The following is a 23,430-nucleotide window of genomic DNA, read 5'->3' as shown; positions in this document are numbered from 1 at the left end:
CACTGCTTTCAGCTGTTGAGAAGACAAAATCTATACAGGGAGCAAATATTTCTCTGTATTTCTGAGAGTAAAATTTGCTTCGCTATATATATAACAGTGAGAGAATCCGAAAAAGAGTCTGCGAAATATAGAGAAAGATTAAGTAGAGAGGGATAACTTAATAACAACAGGCTAATGTAGCGCGAATGTATGATTTCATTATTTCAGCAATTGAAATAGAAGGTTGAAACTTTGCAGATATTAAGGATAATAACATACGTATAACATATTAAACTAATCTTCTTTCACAAACTTGGTAAAAAAATTCGATTCACAATCTACGGCAGAGATTGATCTAAAACTTGATAAAAGTCTTTCCCTCGGCTGCAGCAAAAACATATTTTCTATTCTATAGTCCTACATGGTAGGCACAAATATTTTTCCCAAGTAATGCTATTTTAAGGCACTTTCAGCTACATATGTAAAACAATAATTAATTAACCGGAAGCAGAAGTTATCCTCTACATGCAAATGAACAAAGCTTGGAAGGCAACGACGAATTTTTAACTAATTTCAAATTTTAGATTCCTTTCATTTGCAAGCGAAAATTGCACATGTATGTGGTTTACTTTTGAACTAGAGTAAAAAAAATTGTTTCCGATTTTAATCCTTAAGAGAGCCTTGAATGTGTATTAAAATCTTTGCCACCTGATTCTTAAGTCTTTAAATAAACATGTTCGAGATAAAAAAGCGACACTTTTTTTTTATTATATGTAGTACGTAATACCGCAATAAAATTAATGCTGTTAAGTTAGTTACCGCATCTGCTTACTACTTTCAGCTTTGTTAGCGCTAAATTAAAAGTAATTTGTATGAAAGGAATTGAATACATTCAGATAATCAAACCTAAAATAGAAATAGATATAAAAGTCAAAACAAAAAAAAAGTAAACAAAAAATATATGTACATGTATTTATGCATGTATTTACACTGCACATATGTTTACACACATTCACTGACTCCGCACTAATCGTGTACTAAGCACTCGCTGTGTACGCTATGTACACAGCTTTCAGATTGCGTTTACATATCAATAGAGGTATGTTTGTTAGTCTTATATGAGCAAGTATTTCATTTGCTTTAACTGACCATATATTAGCCATATTTGTGTTGTAATTCAAAATTTTATTGCTCACGGCTTTCAGTTAAGGAAAATTGAATTGAAGAAATGGCAAACTTTTTCATTAGTGTGCTGAGCAAAAAAATGACGTAATGTTAACTATATACCTTTAGTTTTTCTTTACTTTTTGGTTTGAATTAATGATCTGTTATAATTCAAAGTCTTCAAACACGATTGTTAAGTATTTTCGCTAGTTTTTTTTTTCTTTATAACGGTTGCGTTTCGAAAAGCAAGAAATCTCCCAATGCGTACACATAGGGTAAATAAAGTAAGGTATATCTGCAGTACGCATGTTTTAAAAATTATTGTTATGGTCAACGAGGTTTGTTCACAAAATATAAAACATGCTGATCTTAAAATACAAGATCATGGCTGTTGGGTGTATGAAATTAAGGAAAAAACGAAGAAGAAACAAACGCAAATAGTTGCAAATAAAAAAATTCAGAAACTGGTTGGAAGACGTATGTGAAAAGAAAAAATCAAAAAGTAAAAACTGATAATTATAACGATAATAATAATTTTGTAGAGATATAATGAGCTAAAGTTTTTATTTGCCTTTTGACAACAACGAAATTCGAGTATATTATTAGGTAAATCAGACATTTTGGAAAACATGAAAAATTCCCGACTTTCTAACAAACGAAGTTCTCTAAACCGTTAAGAGAGAAAACAAATTCTATGATTTTATGCTGGTGATTGTTAAAAAAAGTTAACAATAGTTCGGAGTCAATTTAGCAAATAAAAGAATTGAGAAACAAATATTAGAATAAAACCTGGTTTTGATGATTTTTCAAAGATTATATTAGCAGAACATTTGATTAATGCACAAAAAGCTGAACCGTGATATTTAAGTCGGCAAGACGACAAGAAGCACTGATATGTTGTAAATACAAATTCCTACAGATTTCTTTTACATTTCGCATGGAATTGTAAACGAAATGTCGTAGAAGTTACAATCCTGTACTAGGAATTCAATGTCAAAAATCTTTGCTTAAAAGCTTAAAATAACAAAAAAGGGCATTTACGTAACGTAACAACCCAGCAACTATACGTCGTTCAATTTGTCCAATCGAGTTCAGTAGTAGTAGATCTGCAGTAGCAGTTTCATTCAATTTTAGCACCTCGTATTGCGTAACTATTCCATCATATGTACCGCAAAACTTTGTAGCCATAAATATTCTGCTTCGGTATCGATGTGTATGACTCTCCTGGACCCATGACTTTTTGAGCTTGGTATTCTCGTAGTAAATCCACTTTTTATCGCCAGCTGCAGTAAGCCGCGGAAAATCCTACTTTTTTGGCCTAACAAGCAATGAAACTGTGCTGTTGAAACAACGAAAATAAGGAATGTCCAAAATGTAATTTTCAGCGTTCCATGATTGGCGTCTCACACAGGACCATCAGTAAGCGGAATGGCCGTAAGGTAAGCCCTGTAGGATTTCAGGAGCCATATATTGTAGAGTGCCACACATTGTCTTTGTGGTGAAACCCAATCTTAACCATTTGCTTAAATCGAAGTCCGTCAATTTCAAATGTTAATCATGAGTTAAGAGAATATTCTCGAATTTCGCATCACGATAAATTATTCCAGCGTTGCGTAGAAAATCCAAAGCCAGAGCAATTTCACCCAAATAAAGACGAATCAAATCCAAAGAAAAAGTACAAATTTTTGAAAATAATTCGCCATTAGGTATGTATTTGGATAATATGTGTAAATTATGACGATTTTGCCATATATCAATTTGCCAGTTAATAAAAGGATAATGACCGTAACTTTTTGCATATCGACTTCTTTTTTAATTTTTTGTACGCTATTCTCAGCAATCCGTGTCCCGTTAGGTAAAACATCATCAATATATTGTTTCTTATTTCGGTTACGATGTTCTTTATTAATCACTTTGAAAACAACACGATAAATACCTTTTGCGACCAACTAACTGTTCAATACAAAGTTCTTTGTTGCGAGTGGTGTCTTTAAATTGTGTGCTGAAAATGGTGTTTGTTAGTGGTTGACGCCACAGCGTTTTTGAGCTACGTTGTTCTACAGCTGCAAAATCCTCCTGACCTATAATGTTGCTGCTTCAGAGAATTACGTCCAGAAAATGAAAGATTTCAATTTAGGCAATCCAAATTTCTAAACAGAACTCGAACAAATTGTGAAGAAAAATGCTGTTTTAAACGTCGTTGTTGTTGTTGCTGGCAATCATCAGCTTCTAACGCATGTTGATACTGTGTTTTGTTATATTTAGCTGCTGATGCTATAGTTGTTGTTGCGCAATTTTTAAATGGGTATTTTGCCACATATTTACATTAGCTTTTTAGTTTTATAACTTGTTAGTATAATTTCTTTCCGAGATAATCAGTATTTGACACTCCTCGCCCGACCAAAGCATGGTCAAGATATCCATTTAACTTTTGAAATATTGCAATCAATACAGACGTTTCTTACTATATTTGTTTATTTTTGTCTTTTTTGTTTCTATGAATTAAGTTTATTTTATAAACAAATAAATAAATTGCTTTGCATTTAAGTTACAATTGTTTTCTCCGTTTTTTGGGCAGAACAGAAAAACCACATTAAAAGAACGTAAATTACACGACGATATTCGCTCCACCTTTTCCTTCATACTTGTTACTTAACTAATCTCGTCAAAAAAAACAAAATCATTTTCTTACGTCGATCCCTTTGCATAACCGCAAATAACGGCACGCAGACAGAATCCCTACCTTAAATTTGTATGCGGACGTTACAATTTTCACCAATAGATGTTGCTGATCGAAATACATGGAATCAACTATTATAATGCGTTCGCTTTTATTTTTTTAAAATGCTTTTAAAACTAGCCATTTTAGTTGCTAAACTTGCATACCTAAGAAATATTTTTTAAAATAAAATATATTGACAATCCATTTGGTAAAATATACGACAATCCTTTATATATAGTTCTTAGCGTCATTTCGTAAGAAATTATTATAAATATTATGAACTATTTACCCCACTTAGGGTCTTGTATGACAATCTAAATGAGGCTTATAACCTAATTTCATTAATATATCCTGCTGCGTTGGCTGCATTAAAACCGCTCTTTTTAATGCACGTGGATTGTCGACGTCATATTTAAACGAAAATTAAAAATTTTTTATTGTTCTGCGCTCCGCCAACATACTAAATAATGTACACTCAAGGTACATTCGAAATTGATGTATTTCAGTCGTTGAGTGTGTGTAAATGATTTTCTTTTTGCTTATTCCTTTGTATGTATAAGTAAATTTTGCAGTTTTTAATTTCTTTTTTCATTATAACTAGGTCAAGCATATTATCTTAGGAAATAATTAAGAATTCTGCAATTTAGCTGAATCTACGCTGTATTCGAGTTCTCGTTATATATGAATAAGTAAATAAATAAATAGTAAAATAATATAAAAAAGAAATTTTTTAATTTATTATAAAAACCTGTTCTCGTTGCGATAAGTATGAAATAATATCTTTCTAAAGCTTTTGATATATTTAGGGGTCTCTAATCAGGATTGAAATGTGGATACAAACTATATAAGTGTTTGATCGAACGTCGCCAATCAATAATTTTACGTCCTTTGAGTACTTTGGACCAACCAAACAAAACCAAAAAATAAATTTACTGGTTGCCGTCGCTTTGTTACGAAATGATATACAAATTTTCAAAAATGACTTTTTGGCAAAAAAGTAGTTATATATACACAAATTTGCAGTGTGAGGTTGAGAAACAGACAGCGCGCCGTGTTCTATGTTGTAGCCCAGATAAGTGATAAATTTAAAACCTGTTTCCATAGGATTGTTTTACTATGTTCAGTATTCGAAATTCACGCCAACAAAGGGGATTGGCTGGCAGGGAGAAAGAAAGAGTTACATTGACGTGATGGCCATAAGTTGCCCGAAAGGTGCTTAAAATGTATAACCACCGATGGAAAGCACATACAGATTTTTACGAATATTTTTCTTTTTTAAACGCATTTCATATGTGTTTACCTCAGCATGTAAGTTATTTTATTGAAATTTGGAACGTTGAAAATATCTTAAATTAAGAATTTATGTTTTCAAATATGCGACAATCAGATGCGGGCTACTGGGCTCACAACCTGTTGTAAATTAACACAAGAAACTGCGGCCTTTTGTTTTAATCTTCCTTTATTACAAAAGAAAAAGTAAGAAAGAATAATTAAAACGACTATAAAGAATTGAGCAATCGATAAGTAGTGAAAGTATGGATTGCTAACAGGGAACATAGAGTCGCCACTTTTAACAAAAAGAGAGAAATGGTACACTTTACTTTCGATGTACATTTAAGTATAGAGTTATTTAGAGTAACATATACTGCGTCTTCAACTCTGTAATGGTTTTTAAATTATATGACGATATTTGGCCGGCGTAGAAAATGAAGTTGGTTTGATGAAAGAAACGTTTCGGTTTTGTTTTTTTTTTTTCCGGAGTCTGTCACATAGAATCGTAGGTGGAAGAAAACCATAGGAAAACCAGAGTGGCTCAGGGCATATGGTCAATCCATCCGGTATGTGAGTTTCAAGCGCCCATCTATTTCCATTAGATTTTTAATGTACCTTTATTTTCTGGTTGAAAAGTCTACGGAGTATTTGACGGATAGAAACTGCAGTACACCTCATGACTTCTGAGCTAGCTAGCTTAGCATGAAACATGCGCTTATTCGTTACAAACTCCGAACTCAGAAATCTTTTTAACTTAATTTTATTAGATAGAAGGCATGGATGTCAGACACACTAAATCTAAAAATGTTACAGATCGTGCAATTTGTCGTTGCGAAAGCAAACGTAAATGAAACAAACTTCTAAATGAGATTTGAATCAATTTTTATTTTCAATATATTGTTTGGATTTTGCCATTATTTGTGAGATACAATATCTACATAATTGTACAACATATAAAAATTTTTAAAACTTAATACAAAACAAAGAACCCGCCGTTACGTTTTGTGCATATGAAGAACTTATTCACCAAGATTATTCATGTTTTAGTGAAATAGGAGCAGATATGTGTGAGCAACTGCCAAAAATTATCGTTCCAAGATTGAATTTTTACAATGTTTTTTGCACTTTTTTTACAATTTTAAATAAAAATGCCCGGGACCAATTTTTAAAATAAAAGAAAATTGATGCTAATGCTCCTCTATCATTTGTGTTTAGACGAAATATAGAGGGTTTTTTCATGCGATATGTGACAATGAATGAAAATGAACCACTATACTCTAGAGTCAAGTAGCAATCAGTCGTATGGACAGCAATCGGCGCAAACAATCCAAAGCGACAAAAATGCTAAAAGTCGAGCAGGACGATCATGACGTTCGTATTTTGGGATACGCACGGTAAGGTATTCATCGACTATCGTGAATACTACTAAACAGTTAAAGCCTTAATCCTAGGAACGTTTTTATTTCTAATTTCAATTGTTTGTAACATTCTAAAGTTTATTTCAATCTGCATTCATTCTCCATTCAATAGTTTTTATAGAAACATTTAACATTCAGTGAGTATAAACATTAACGTTTGTCTAATTCGTTGCGTAATTTTTTTTATAGCCTGGTAAGCCTTTCGTTCATAGAACCCTTATTCAGCCTTGTAATCTAACAATTCGTTGTAGGCATGTTCCGCCCTAGCGATTTCAGAACGCGGAGTATACTTCTGCCCCGTCTCAACCGTGATCTTAGCCCAAATAAGTTCGTATAGCTTAGAAAGCCAATCCAATTCTTCTCAACTTCTTAATTCCCCTCCAATACGATAAGTTTTTTATTTAATATCAGTTGCCCAATTTCATGCATATCTGAAGTAATTTTCGCAGGATATTGTTTGTTGGTTCGGCCATAAGCAAAAAAAAAGTATTCTCTTAACTTTTAAAAGTAACAAATGCGACACGATAACTAAGTGAACGGTAATTTAACTGCACAATTATTGCTTATATAAGAAAGCTTTCACCGAAAATTGCTATACTATATGTCCCCCTAAGTAATGTCAAGGTGCTTGTAAAACACTTGCGAAATATGTTAGCTTTAATTCAACTTGTGACTTTTTAATAAAAATAGAAGTAATTTTTACAAAATACTTAAGACCATACATCTATGCTTACTAGCATTACGAGCACAATTTCAGCTGTACTATACCAATTGTCAAACGTCATGTAAATAAAATCTCTTATTTTAAATTTTACTCAAGAACTGTTTACTAACTTTCACCTAATTGTAGCTCTAGCTGCTCTCGATATTGACGACAAATTTGCAGAGTACCAATTTAGTTTTTGTGTAAGGTTCGCTTAGTTCGTTTGCAATTCGTTACACAAATAATAGTATTAAATAAGTTGAGCATTGATTTCCAGTCAATCACGTTTATAGAAATATTCTCTAAACAGAAAAATAAGTATATGAGTTGCAGAGTTATGCTTGCAAATTAGCCAAGTAAGCATCCATCAAACAAGCACTAAAAGTCGATTACATCAACTTAACCTGTTTGGCGAAAATATATAATGTCTAGAAAAACTTTAGATAGATCTATCGATCGATTTAGAATAACTTTCAAAACCATTTTCTGAATCGTTCTAAACTTTTTGCTTTTCTTTTGTTCGATCTACAGGTCGTGATTGTTGATATATTTTCATGAAATTTGGTACATGAACATGTTTTGATCGAGAGAGCTATTGAAAATGATTGAGATCGGACCACTTTTTCGATCTCTTCTCATATAATGGTTTATTTTGAAAAGTGGCTTTATGAATAACTGTAGAGTGTGTAAGCATTATACGTGCCTTACGTTGGTGTTGTGGGCCCGGCCACCACTTACCTGTAACTAGGTCTATCTACGTCCTCTTGTATCTAAATAAATTTTATGGCAATCTTGTAGTGGCGCTATAAAAGGAGGCCTATGAGTGATGATAGCTGAGGTAACTAGTTCGTGAGATGTGGGGCTCAAGGGCACTCCTGCTACGGTTACTACCAAAGAAATCGCACCTTCCTTATCGTTCCTTATCGAATATGTGGACTGACGAAACTCTAGCCTAGCTACCGAAAGGGCAACCTATGTGCCCATAGAGCCTCTCAATACCTGCCCTGCCTGTTGGTCTCCCTTCGGTTCAAACCTTTTTGGGAAACCCCGATGACGGGCTCAAAGACCCCTATCAATCTGTCTTCATCTCATAAAAAAAGGAAAAACTTAGCATATTTTTGTATTGTTATTTCACTCTTTCATTTATTTCATTTTATTAATTTTTTTTATTTTTCGTAACGTGTATGTAATATATATGATGTATAGATAACATCAATAATAGAAATATTTACGTAATGCCATATATAATAGTAATAATAGAAATCTTTATACTTATGTATTTATAAAAAAAAAAAAAATTTAATGCATAACCTGGGTGCCGCTGGTTTGGTGAAAACGGCGGTGTTATATGATGGATGCCGGCTTTACTGGGATTTGCTGGTGTTTATATTGTTCATGTATTGTACATTTTTAGATAACATTGAATGCCATTTTCGGATTATAATATGATATTATAGGTGTATGTATGAATGCAACTTTCAGATTGTACTTGTTTGTTTGCCTACGCCACAAATCAAACGTTGCATGCTTCTTTTTCTTCGATAATTATTCTGATAAATTGCTCTTATTATTCATACATACAGTCATATCTACTAAACGGCCACTTCTTTAGACAATATGTTTTTAATCATTCTCAAATCGTAAAATCACGACCTTGTATTGACCACAGACACGCTCAGCATTTTTCTTTTTTGTTTTTTTTTAGATTAATTAGCAATTTCTATTCTGAGGAGTTTCATTTGCACATTGTTTAAATCCATCAGTTAAGTTATCATTTTTCAAAAATATTTTTGTTTTATTAGGAGTCCTTTGCGCTTAATGTAGATTTCAATTATATAAATGTGTATCCATAGACTTTATATCGCTCACTGCATTTGTGGTTTTTCTTTATTTTTATATTTTGTTATATATTGTTTCACAGATATCAAAACCAACAAACTTTCAGTGTTCTTTTCTTGGATTTGGCGACTAAGAATATAAGAAGGTGCAGATATTAGAGCAAAGCTACTACTAACACAAAAGCTACCACTGCCAATAAAGTTTCGAACAATACTGCCAAGAAGAGCAGCTTAAGTGCCATCCCACGAGTAGACCACTTCACGTCACTTCTGGAAGCACTATAGAAGATATTGCGATACCAAAAAGACTATTTAAAGTGTAACAAGAACTTTACCAGTAACACGGTCACGACACTGTGAACAACGCCGTCAAGACAAATGTTATACTAAACTAATTCTTCGAACACGTCATGTGCAATCGAACAATCGTGAACATCAGTTGAATTTACGATAAAGTCATCATGATTAATAAAGAGGCTATTTTTACAAATGCGATAAAAAACAATTAAGAAAATTGTAATCGGTTGTGATTAAGCTTTTCGCCGTCATCGTGGGTCTATAAGAAAAGTAAAAAAAGGAAAGAACTCAACTTTCATACTCATATCTCATGGGTGTAAAAGATTCGGTCATGACCGAATACAGTTTTCTTACTTGTTGTAGAAAAAAGTGGAAATTTGTATCGCATATTTGTGTAGCAAGTGTAATTAACTATTGTTGCATTGCGAGAGTGTCCTTTGATAGATTTGGGGCATTTTAAATTCCTTTAGAAGTTTGTGCGAGATATCTTCTTTTTTACGAATGGGAGAATGTTCACCAAACACACTATACAATTGGACAGAAGGACATATGAATCCGCTTAAGGACATGTCGAATTTGACAGTGGTGAAAAGCGTACATACTATTGGGTTTTTGAAGTTTGCTTCTGGCCATTATAAAGGTTTAACACAAGAGTAAAAATTCAATACACGGTGATATAAGCTAGGCGTGGCCAACTATTTCCACTTTCGTGCTGGCACTATAGCTTCGTGCAGAGAGTATGCATTCGAATTTTCGATTGCAAATAATGAGCAAAAACCCAATTTTTCTCCGTTTGACAAGCAGAGCAGCTCTCATCTTACATGGTACTTCGACCGATTTAACCACTTTTCTATATCAACCTTTGCGCAAAAACTTCCAAAGTTTCCGTCAAATTTCAAGCCAGTAGCCTTATTTGTGCGCTCAGAAGAATATTTAAAACGGACATTACGCAGGTGAACGGATGCAAAGACTGATGGTTTTAAATATATTCAGAATTCGATGCTCTGAAGCTCCTTTGCAAGTGTTTACAAACATTTGGCCAAATGAATATACCCCCCATTCTTCGGTGATGTGTAGAATTAGTTTTTAGTGGGTTTCGTGCTTTTTCGACAGGAAAACAAACAGATATAATTTACGCTATGCCTTCCCCAATTTAAGCTAAAGTGTTTTAGCTTACCCTTTAACTTGCGCAAGGTCGGGTGTGCTGCAAAATAGTCTTATTTTATCGTTTATTAATGACCTAATTTCCTGTATAAAGAATTCGAAGATCATTCTTTCATTTAACTTAGTAAAGCGTTTGTTACTCTAAGACGATCTCACTGAATTATCGAAATGGTGCAAGCGTAATACTATGACTTTAAATCGGATTAAGCGCAGAAAGTTATCACTATTTAGGTCTACCTCGATTTCTGTCAATTACTATTTATTTTTAGTATAAATCTTTTCTTTACGTTACACTAAGAAGATCTTTTTTTGAATATGCAGTAACTGCATGGGGACTAAATTACAATGTGTGCATCGACCTTATTAATTCTGTTCAGAATTCTTTTTTAAAATTTGAATTACATGCTTTGAGCTAGGAAAGTTAGCGCCCTGTGATAGTCTACTTAAACTTATTAATTTGCCGTCTCTTCTAGAAAGATATGCCTGGTTAGGTACGTCCTTTGTTATTAAACTGTTGAATGGTGAAGCAAATTCGGCGTTTGGGTTATGAATTGAACATAAACGTTCCGTCTAGAGCAAGTCAGCATTATGTTCTTGTTATGTTATCTCAGTGTCGGACCTATTGGGAATAACTGCATCCGTTTAGAGTTACGAACTCCAATTTTAATGAGTACTATCATTTTTATGATGGTTCCTATACTTCCCAGTTGTTGACGGTTTTTGCGATGTGGGCGTTGTAGAAGTGCCCTTTGACGGGTTTGATCCATTCATTGTCCCAAGTCGATAGCTTCATTTTTGTGGCCAGGCGAATGTTTACAACAGACATTACACACATGGACAGATGGACAGACGAATTGATAAGTATGCTTAAATCGATTCAGAATTTGAGGCTATATACTTTCTGGGCTGAAGCTTCCTTCTGGGTATGACAGAAGTTTTAACAAAATGAATATACTCCTCATCCTTCAATGATGGTTATAATAGCCGCCAATAGTTTTAAGGTGAATTTGGCCCAAACCTAGCGATATTGTAATAAAAACCTACGTCTTACCACGCCAGTGCTCAAGGTTTATGATGTAGAAGAAGGAATAGTTAAAGGACGCCTTAAAATGCTACAACTACTTTAGAAACAAAGCTATCTTGTTTAGTAAAGTTACCTTCTCCTGCACTAACAATGTCCACAATATTACGATTCATACAAGAAATTTCAGAATTTTTAAACTCTTCTCTAAAAAACCTTCTCGAAAAACTTGAACAACTTTAATGGGCGTTCATTGTATTTGTTTTGACTAGAATGTATTAAGTAAAAACTGCATTATTATACACTACGTCACATGTCAAACAAGATCAATTAGACTTATGTTACAGCTAGTAGAACTTAAGAAACGCCAACCTTCTTTTATAATGCCGATCGATTCAGAATCAGCGTAATACTACACATTTTGAAAACGATTCTGAATCGAATTAAGTGTGTTCATCTATATGTTCTTTTGTTTTCCTATCTAACTTTTATGTGCTCAACCTAGAGACCAAAATTTTCAACACATTTTAACGAAGTTTGATACACTGATGAGTCTTGACCCAAGCAAGAACTCGATTGAAATCTGCTTCCTTTGCGATGGTAGCGATGGTACAGTTTTTGGTGCTTTATCACGAAAACGAATAGCAGATTTCTGTTAAAAAAAATGGAGTCGCTTCCATTTGGGCTTCCGCTCCGACCAATTTGACTCATTTTCAATACCAATTTACCTCCCATGCTTCTTCCAAATTTGGGGTCGATATCTTGATTTTTGCGACCAGGAGAATACCAACTACAAACACAACAGGAACACGCAGACACACAGAAGGACATACATGGCTTAATCAATTCAGTATTTCACGCATTTTAAATATCGATAGCCATTTTTGCACAAAACAACAAATAAAATAATGCAAATCTAAAGTACTTGCATAATACATTATAATATTAAACGAAGAAAACAATCGAGATTTTTCTTTCGGTAAATAATTGTGGTCATAGCGCGCGAAAAGAGGGTAAAGGTCTACAAAGGAAGGCACAGCCTGTATTGACGGTACATAAGATATTGCTGTTTGCTTAGAATTGAAAGAGAAACATCTTGAACTGATCCAATCTGAGCATTCCATTTTTTGCTGCCAACAACTAATCCACACATAACCAAGAGGAAAGGCCTTGTCTTCCCTCTCGGTAATACCAGACGACGCACATCTTTAAAACCTTGGCAACAATTGAGAGAACTAAGCTGATAAGTTTCCACGCATTCGCTGCATGTTTTGCATCTTTCACCATCTGTTTATCACTTATTTGGTCCCTCACAGATCGCTCTGCATCAACCTCCCGCAATGGGATATTTGTTCAAAAAACTCAAACAGTCATAAACAATAGTCATTTTTAGAAACAATCATGCAGTGACTTGGCTCACTTCCCAAATTTGCTTTAATATGTCATCCGTATTGACTGAAAAGATATTTCTAGTTTTTTAGCCAGACTCGTACGATAATATTTGATCTCTAACAACTTCGTTCTATACGTATTTTGGCACGCCCACGCTCGTATTTTTAACGCTATCAGAGTATTGAAAATTGGAAATACTCAACACACTCAGATCTTGTTTACCAAACATGCAATTCTCATAGAAAGTCATGTTCCTTTTCCCATCCATCAAATTGAAATCTCTTAAATTCAAACATTTTAATTCACACTTCAATTAAACGGCCTTGACTAAAATATCACACCATTCTCTAAAGAATTAGAGTGGGGTTTAACTTGAATTACTTTTAATTAACCGCTAGTATTTAAATTTTTGTTTCAATGATTTTTTTTTTTTTATGTCATTATAAAAGATAAATTTTTCTTTAAAAAAACTGAGACCATTAAATTATCATAAAAATATTTTAAAAAAAATCTCCAAATTTTAAACCTTGACCCTGAAATTCGACTACATATATGTGATTATAAACTTTTAATATAATGAAAAAGTTGCTTTTTTTTTTGTTACATTTTAGTTACGCTTTATTGAATTATTGAAATAATGTCACATAATTAAATATTGTTTAAATATCGTAACAAATGCCATTAGTTTGCGGTTATCATTCGTAAAGCATAACAATGTAGAAATAAATTAATGGATCGACGGGTAGGTTAGCAGGGCTTGCCTACATGGGTCTATGAAAACAAAACGACGTAAAAAATCTTACTATAATGGACCACTTATTAAATTTATGTATATTGCTTCGTGTTTGACCTAGAAATTTGTCATTCTATTGAGTATTCTTGTACCCACTAGTTGTTATCATTTTGTCAGGCATAGTAATTAAAATATAAAAGTTTTTATTTGAAAGAAACTCCTTTTGCTTATTTCTAAAGCAAATCAATTATTTAATTCAAATCAATTATTTAAATCAATTTATAATTTCAATTATTATAGATCGATTATTAAAAAAGATGGAATAATAAATGTCTATCTATCTTGCTCGGCAATGTAAAACTTTTCTTATGTTACTCTTTAAGTTATGAGTTTTTAAGAATTTCATTTCTTTACGAAATTCACGTAATAATAAGGAAGTTGTTTAGTTTATAAGACAACAAGTTTTTATTTGTTTCTTTTTTACGAATTTTGTATAACCACACATTTCTTTTTTTCTTTCACTTCTTTTCCATTTCTTTCTAATACCTCTAATACTGGTTCAAAGCGTTTGATTTTCTTCCATTGGCTTCAATGCATAAAAAAAAAAAAACAAAAATTATTTCTTTTACGAAATTAATACATTGCATGTTTATATTATTAGCTTAAATGTGCCCGAATAGCTAGCTACGTAGCATTGCATTCGCTATGGGTATTATAAAGCATATATAAAGAGACATAAAACCTATACATAACGTAAAACTATATAAAAAGTGAAGGAATGTGCATATATGTGAAACATACGAGATATGAAAGGTTTATCTTAATTGATTTGAAATTAATCTAAGGTAAAACTAATTTAGATAAATTTCAGTATAAACCTTAAATTTAATTGGAATTCATTTTTTATTAAATTTCGAAATAAAATTTTTAATATTCGCCATGAAAAATACTTGGATTCCGTAGAATTTATCGTTCAAGATTACATAAAGTGTAGGCATTCTCGCAAGGCATAAGCAACATAAAGACATATGTTCGAATATTACTAAATAAATTTCAATTGCTTACCAACTGTTAGCCATGTGCACTCTACCTTGTGAAAGTTATTTTATGCTTACATGTATGCTATGCATAGAGAGCGGTTTAGGTAGCATAACAAATAACGCATTTGATGGAATCGAACGGTTTTACCGTTATCAATTGTTTTTTATGCAAAATTTAATAATAACTTTCCGTCTTTACAATGACATTAACTAATTCTATCTTCAACAAGTCAAAGTCGTTCTTTGTGTTTAATATGTCCAATTGCTGAGGGATTATAACCTAGACCATTGTTTAGTGGGTGCGTACCTAATCGGTAAGTCTTGTACCTCTATCAACCAAGAACTCACTGTAGATGCGACTAAATACGCTCTATATTTCATCCCGCGAACACTGACTTGGTAGTGACGATGCTTATGTCAAAATAAATCATGTTTCGAAGTTCTCAACGGTCGACTAACAAGAAAATCGTCATTTATAAATTAAAATACGGAATTCACATTCGAAATCCGGCTCAAGTTACACTGTCAGTTAATATTCCGTTCAATAAATCACTCCATTCAGCGCCATATTGGGCGGTATTGTCACTTTATTTTACACGGTACTAAACATTAACAAATCTTTTCAAAACTGTCAATTTTCGGAAAACTATTTGATATGATATAGGCGTTTGCTTCCAAGCTCCAGCACAAACCCTTATTTAATTCAAATTTTCTCCGCTTGCGGCGCACTAATCCTACATATCTATCATGAAAAAATTATTAAAATTGGAAATTATTATTATTATTATTTTATGTAAGCTTAAAAATGTATTTCTGAAAAGATTGAAATCAATTTAGCCATTTCCTTTTCAAAATTCTTACTCGTGGAAAGTTTATAAGATGGTGTGCACACACACGCAAATGCACACAAGTAATGTGTAAAAGTACTACTGTATTAAGTTGTTCAGAGGAAGATTAAACATGTTTGCCCGTCCACCCCGGTGATATGTATTTTCTTTAGGTCTCAAATTTTTGTTCCAAGAACGAACGCAATTAAAAATGGATTGAATTTGATCATCCTTACAGTCATTCTTCACACAACGTCTTATCTAAATGAAATCGTTATATGAAACCATTTCAATTTTCAATGTTTCCTCAAAAAATTCAGTGAACAATAGTAACTTAACTTACTAAACTAACGTGGAAAACTTAGATGAGTTGGAAGCAATTTTTGAATTCTTTTTATGATAGACGTAGGCAAAGGATAATAAGCTCTTTAACAGAAAAGGAGCACTTTACTAAATTTACCACGTTGTTATAAGCTTTTAACGCAGTACTCTATACGTGAAACTGTTTTCTTCCTTTTCCGTAGAATCGCAATCACATCATCTTCAAAGTGATTTGAATAAGTGCTTGGTTTTATAAAGAGGTGGTCCAGAGAGCTTGGTAATCCTTATAATACGAAAAGGCTTTACACGTGTGTAGTCAGACCTATACTTGAGCATGCTTCTGTTGTGTGGTCTCCTTCATATAGGTGCTATGTAGATTCAATTGAATCTGTTCAAAAGCAATTCTTGCTGTTTGCCCTTAGGAATTTGGGTTTAGACCCGATTGCCCCTCTTCCACCCTATGAAAATAGGTCACTTCTGTTATCCTTACCTTCACTGGAGAAACGTAGATTTGTTCTTGGGGTTTCCTTCGTAATCAAATTAATAAATGGTACAATTGACTCGCCCGCATTACTTCGTGAGATAGGCTTTAATGTCCCCAACCGCTTCTCTAGGCACTTTATCTTGATAAAGCTTAGTCAATGCAAATATAATTACGAACTGTTTAACCCGCTCAGACTTGTTTGCAAAAACCTAAATGACATCTATAACATTCTCATTAACGGACTCTTTAAAGTCCATTAAAGTAACGTTGCTTAATACGTGATTTACCTATGTCGTACTTGAACTAAATTTTAACTTTAAAAAGTGATTATGAGTCGTAAATTAATTGTATTATCGGTTGCCAAGCTTATGCAGGTTTGCGATGGCTTAGGGATCCACTTGCAATTTGGTCGTGTACCGGTTGTGGGTATGGCTCTATGCTAGTTTTGTACATGCCTTTTTTATTTTTTTTTCTTTCTTCTTATTTGTTTTATTGTACTTATACTAAGTTTTATTATTAATTAATTTTAAGATTTACTTAAGAGTCAATTGAACTCGACTGCCATTTTGTTTTAGTTGAGTTTCTAGTATAAGTGAAATAAATAAATAAATAAATACCCAATTAATCTCAGCACACGCGTCGTTCACCACAAACATGGCTTTTTCGTACACAAATATTAAAGCAAAATAGTAAATACACTACTGTCTGATATCCAGAGGGCGTCAGTGTCAGCACGCAACTTCAATTTTCAATTTTCCAAAACGGTTTTGTGCGCTTTCTATGTGTTCTGCAGACTAGAGTTCAACTAACACTTCCCAAGCTATTGATTCGCTTGAACGAGATCTTTGTCCATTGAAAAACACTACTTTGTCGATACACGAAACTCAGCTTTTCTCAGCTTTTGAAAATAATGAAACTAGTGTAATGAGAACAACCATAACTTTTAAACTAATGGTCGGAATCTCATGGAATTTAGGGACCAAAAACTGTAGAGACATGCTGTCAGACCGCAGACTTATTAACAATTTTTTTTTTGTATGTATTGTATATGTTCAATTTATAAGTTGTCTTATAAAGTGTACAAAGGGCGCTTAGCTGAATACTGCAAGAAGTTTGTTAAAAATGCTCGCTGTCGTAAAGCAAACGCCTTCTCTCAAGTCAGTGTTCCGGTTAATCTGAATATGCGATAATAAAAAAGCTTTTATTGAGAAATGTTCATTTCCAAAATAGGTACTTCTTCGCGGACGGTGAAAGCAATTTTCAACGGTTTTAAATATACCGGCCGTCGCCTCCGACGCCGACGGTAGTAATCACGCTATCTACTGTTTGGGGATTCTAATAAAGAACTTATTTAATGCTTAATCAGAGCAAGTTATTATCTGTTATAAGTCACGCCTTTTGTGTCCATATATGTGTATCGTACACAAAAGTGTCGTTGTTTTCTCCTACTTGCCAGATAATTTCTGGCGAACAGATAGTACTTACATCAAACTCAAACTTTTTCGATCCTGTAAAAGGCTTCTTACTAAACAGACAATTTTGCGATTTGTTGAGTTTGAGGTATCTCATAATGTCCTCGGAGCCATTTGTTGATTGTTTTTGCTCTCCGAGGAGTTGGTCGCTCGTAACTATACTACAAGAGTATTTTAAAAGAACGCTAATGAATTTAATTTGGTTTATCGATGTAAATTCCTCTAACTATTCAAGAAGAATTGAATACTTCTTAGTTAGACACATTTCGCGTCAAGCAAGACAACAGTATTAGTGAATACGCTTTTTTAAAGTGGCTTTCAGCCAAACATCGCTTTGCGTCAGTTTCATGGGATAAACAATTGTATACACAAAGCAGACGTTCTTAATACGTTGTATTATATTTATTGACAGACACATTTCCTACATACGCACAATGCTACACTTACAGTGTCAGGAGATCAGGTATCTTTAGCATGCTACACTTAGAACAAGATAATCCAGTAACTCGGACTATTGTAGGAAATTGAATCGGAGAACTATTCGTGCTTGAAAAGGTACGTAAACTGGCCACCAACATCGCCAAAATACAATAATAACTGCAATTGCTAATTATTGTCTATAGCAGATATTTATCTAAATATAAGACAAACCACATATTGGAGTTACTTGAATGTAACAGTGCGCGTGAACTATCTATAAGTATGCACACAAGAAACGACGGTAATTTAACATTCAACATAAGAAAAATCATAGCACAATTAATTGATAGTCTTTGTCATCCGAAAAGTCACAACTTTTAAGTACTATTTGGAGATGGTGGGTAACAAATATTCGTCCCAAGTCGATTTCGACTTTCTTAGTTGTTTTTCTTACATACGTACGTTTAGATTTTCCGCTTGACTGCTTATTGCATATTTATGTTAATAAAATTTTTCAAAAAATTATTACAACATTTTTCACCTAAAGTACATTTTTTTTTTTATTTTTGCTGTAAGTTGAATTTTACGCAATTTACACAATAGTTACGCGCGTTAGTTTTGGGTTGAGTTTTTCTTAATTACAGAAATACGATCAAAACGCTGTAGTTTCGGTTTGGTATCATCAATTCTGTACAAAAAATTATGAATAAAACAAATGCACGCTAGACGATTGGGTGCCAAAAAAAAGACAATATAAAACCATCTGTTGACTTAATTAAAATGCATTTTTTTAAAGGTTTATATAAAAAACAACAACGCAGTGTTTTTGTAAACAATTCATGAGTTATTACAAAAATCATATTAACGTCATTACATCACCATCATCGCTATCGTCAATACATGCAAAACTTCTACGTGCTTATATATAAATACGAATTTTGTTTTCGCATCCACTCATTACTTAACTTCATCACATCATGTTGGTTAAATTCATTTATTATAGCCAAGCGATTTTAATCTTGTTTTTTTTTTCGTTTTGCTTCTGTGGCTGTTTCTTTTTTTTTATTATCTGTGTAACAATTTCTTGGCCACATTTGACAGGTTTCATAGAAAAACGTGTTGTTTAATTTGTTTGACTTATATACGTACGAACAGAGCAACTATCATTTTGGCTTTTTTACGGTCAATTCTTGTTACTAAAATTAGTGCTTTGAGAAAAATTATCGATGGTATTATCATGGATCATACAACACTAATTGTATTCCCTGTTGAAAATGTGTAAAAACTTTGATACACTCGCATAGACAGAAGGCACAATTCATGGTAAATTAACGGGATTTCCACAAAATTAAGGGCGTTTTGAAGTAAGTAAGTTCTGCGTCGTTTATCTATTCAGAAGTCTCCTTAGCTTAATGTAACACACTTATAATATGTGAATGGTTGAGCTATGGTAGAGTCTTCTAGAGTTTTAAATTTTTGTGATTCAATTTTCTTTTAAAAGCATCAATGGAATCAAATCATTCTCCAAGAAACAGGGTTTTAGATTTGTGGAAAAAGAGCCACCCGTTTCTGCACTGTAAGTGTGAGTCCTAATTGCGTAAGGATTTACCGCAATAGACTTTAGGTTTAGAGCACTTTCGTTGTTGTGTTATTATCCTCCAAAAAATATTATTAACGTGAACAAACAAATTGTTCGAAATATTCGCATATCACTAGTTCGGATTAAGAGAAATTTTTGATCGAACGATTCCCGGTGCATTCTTGATTTAATATATATCACTTCTGCACAGATTACAGAAGAAGTCACATTAACTAATTAATAGCTTCTTCACGGTAACTGCAGATAGACCATGAATCGATTATCGACTTTGGTATTTATTCGCCTTTTGGACATATTCATGATAGCTAAAATTTGCTCTCCTAAAGTATTATTACACGGTGATAAGTATTGAAAATGCGTATATTTAATTTCGTACTTTATGATTCCCGAAGCTGACGTGACGTAAATAATAAAGCACAGAAACACGGATAAGAACAGTCTACCGTAATATTTACCATAACTGTAAACGTAAAATACACATAGGTGCACATTGTGAGCAACTCAAGTAGACTGACATGACTAAATTGGTTACTAGGCCCCGTTCCATTCAAAAACTTTGCACATTATTTAAGGTTTCGGAAGCATATTTCCGCACAGCACTTACACCAAATTCAATATGCCTATTGCTGCTGACGTAGAAAACGAGTAGAAAACTTAAACTTCACCTAAGCTTAAAAACAAGTTATTTTTAAATAGCATAAGACCGACATTCACAATACCTTCATTATATAACATATTCAATATATATTGTATATATATAAAATATACAAACACACGCAAACGTAATTATATATATATACAATGCATATATAATTTTCTCATCTGCACGCTAAAATGCGCTTATCTAATGTCTACTGTTATAAAGCCTGCAGCATATTTTATCCTTTCATACATAAACACGAACAGAAATTGAAAGTATTTATCATTCAATATCTTGTCTGGTATCTGTGGTCCCATAAATAGAAAGATGAAAATGTAAAAAAAAAAAGAAGAAAATTCCTAGTGACCAATATAACCTACAATACAATACGAAAGAGACATAATGACACACATATATTAAAGAAAGCTAAAATAAAATCTGCTTAAAATTAGCAGACATCGTAATAACATGTTGTGTGGCAAACAGTATTAAGCACCGGTAGTGGTGATGCTGATTGTGGAACTGTTTGCGCGCGCGCGCGTACACACAACCTTAACTGCACATTCACAATAGACAGGAAAGTGCAATGAACGTGTTTTTCATGCACATGGAAGCTTTGCAAGCGGTACCAGTCAAGCGGGCACATGGTAGACAAACAAACAAACAAACAAACACAAAATCTTATACACTGCTAGGAGTACGTATATACGACTTCTTTCTCTTTCATTTGGCGACTTGTTTCGTTAGCAAATGATAAATTATAAAATAAGCAAAAATTAACGTATAACCGCTATTTTTGAATTGCTTTTGCAATGTTAGTGATGCTGTTGCGTTTCGATAACTTAATTAAATTGCCTTCCTTATTATTATGTGAATTGGTCCGGCGAGGCCGTCATCGAAAGCTTGGAAAAGCATAAAAATTTGAGAGTTTCAAACACTCTTGCAATTTTATGGCCGAATTTTTAAATATAATGCTCTCCATAGTCTTCGTTACATTTACAGAAAATTTCTCCCTTACCTTTTTTCTTTTTACTAGCAACTTAGTAACTAACTTGTCATTTTATTTTTATTGTTTTTGATTTCCTTACAAAGTTTCTCTTTTGCTAACCAATTAGAATGATATAATATTTTGTATAACATAATTATAATTATTTCTTAATTATACGAATGAGCATTTCCGTAAGTTAAGAGTAGCTTTTAACCAAAACCGATAATAATAAAAATGGCTTACATAAATCAGATCAAATATTATTATAAAAAATTTCTTCTGGCATCTTAGTGTTGGTACAAAGAAAACAACAAAAAAGACATCGATTTCCGCAATGTTAGTTGAAACCAAAGAATAATTTCCTTTTAATAAATATATTATTTTTTGAAAAATTTTTTTTCTTCTTTTGTGAAACTTCCTCTTCGCACAAAGATTAATTATGGTAGGAAGTTAAAACGGCATTTAAACGCATTATCTGCTAATTTTAAAAGAGAAGTATATAATTTACATAAACTCTTGCCTAACGTTAATGTTATGATTCCTTTCAATTGTCAAAAGAAAAAGAAAATCAATGCAAAAGCCTCAAAAACATGTCAAACCACCAGCATCGAAGCTTGAGTCAATATGCAATTCCGGCTTTTCTTCTTAGCGTACACCTCGAAGAAAACTAAAGAAAAAATGGTAAAGCGATATTCATTTGATTTGGTATAAGACTGCAGAAATCAAGTTTTTCCCACACTAAACATAGTTTTCCAACTAAGTCAGTGGGGTAAAAATTTCCTATTTTATATACTAAAATATATCTATGTATGTATAGTGTTGTATATAACTGTTTGTTATTAGTGTTACAGCTGCAAGTCGCATTACTTACACAAGCATTACGATCCAGTGAAATTATATAATGATTTATAATTGATCGATTTTACATAATTATTGATCAAGCAAAAGCTAGTTGCCTAGTTTTTATACATTTTTCTTCTTTTTTTTACAACAATTTAAATGTATGAACCACCAGAGTTAAGTTAAATGTTTCGATTTTGTTGAAATAGGCATCGGACGCATCATAAGTTATCCTGATCAGCGTAAATAGTGTAACCGGTTCAGCGTCTACCACGCTGCTTTCTTGCCTTCCTGCCTTTATGTCTGGCTACCTGCCGTTTTGTCTGCCTGAATCACGATGTGATATGTAAACTTTACTTTGAAAAACAAAGGCGAACACTTTTTTTAAGTTCAAAATATTTCCAAACTAAAAAAAGGGTAATTAACAACAAACCCAATTAGCCAAAAAAGCTAATTGGCCAAAAATAAGCATCTATAATGGATAATTACATATATTATACGCACACACACAAACACACACAATATAATAAAATGAATAAAATCTTTTGAAATGTGAATTTAAGATTTTATTTGCGAGCATTCAAATATAATCTTTAATTATTCCCTATAAAAATTCTCAGTCAAGTACTTAAAAGACTTGAATAAGGAGATGCATAAATATCACAATTACTAACATACCATGTAAAGGAAATTGTAATTTTTGAATTGCCAGCTTTTAACTGTCATTATTTAAAAAACAAAAATTGAAAGGTTTTCAGATGCGGACCAACTAATTGAGTGGGGGAACAAGACTTTCAGAAAATTAATCTAAGTTATAAACAACAAAACGTTACGCAAGTATCTTCTCAAAGCAAAATAAGTGAGAGTTTTATACAGTTTTTGAGGTAGCAGTGCAGACTGAAGAATATATATATTTGATCAACATCATTCTAAAGCGTCTTAAGGATTTCTATCTGTTCATCTATCTAACTGTCCCTCTAAGGTATGTTCGTGGTAAACAATCTCTGGGTCGCAGAACCAAAGCTATCGCCATGAAAATTGCAGCAATTATCGGAAGTACCTGCACACGGTTTGATACTAAAATCAGGCCAAGTT

At 32.9% G+C, this 23,430-nt stretch overlaps 1 protein-coding gene across 4 annotated transcripts in view; it reads right to left on the bottom strand.

Moving 5' to 3' along the window:
* The window catches only part of LOC119641102 (angiotensin-converting enzyme), a 174,874-nt gene that overhangs the window by 126,466 nt on the left and 24,978 nt on the right, over positions 1 to 23,430 (bottom strand). Inside the window, exon 8 of one of the 4 annotated variants that reach the window (XM_038039548.1) lies at positions 22,317 to 22,686. The exons of the other annotated variants lie outside the window; for them this stretch is intronic. Coding sequence (XP_037895476.1) covers positions 22,668 to 22,686 — 19 coding nt within the window. The 3' untranslated portion in view covers positions 22,317 to 22,667. Of the gene's footprint in view, positions 1 to 22,316; positions 22,687 to 23,430 lie in introns of those variants that run through there. 4 annotated transcript variants of the gene reach the window in all.

This window comes from Glossina fuscipes, unplaced genomic scaffold (genome assembly GCF_014805625.2).
Source record: "Glossina fuscipes isolate IAEA_lab_2018 unplaced genomic scaffold, Yale_Gfus_2 142, whole genome shotgun sequence".
Classification (NCBI taxonomy): Eukaryota; Metazoa; Arthropoda; class Insecta; order Diptera; family Glossinidae; genus Glossina; species Glossina fuscipes.
The sequence above is the reverse complement of the archived record's forward strand: the minus strand, read 5'-3'. Positions and strand labels throughout refer to the sequence as shown.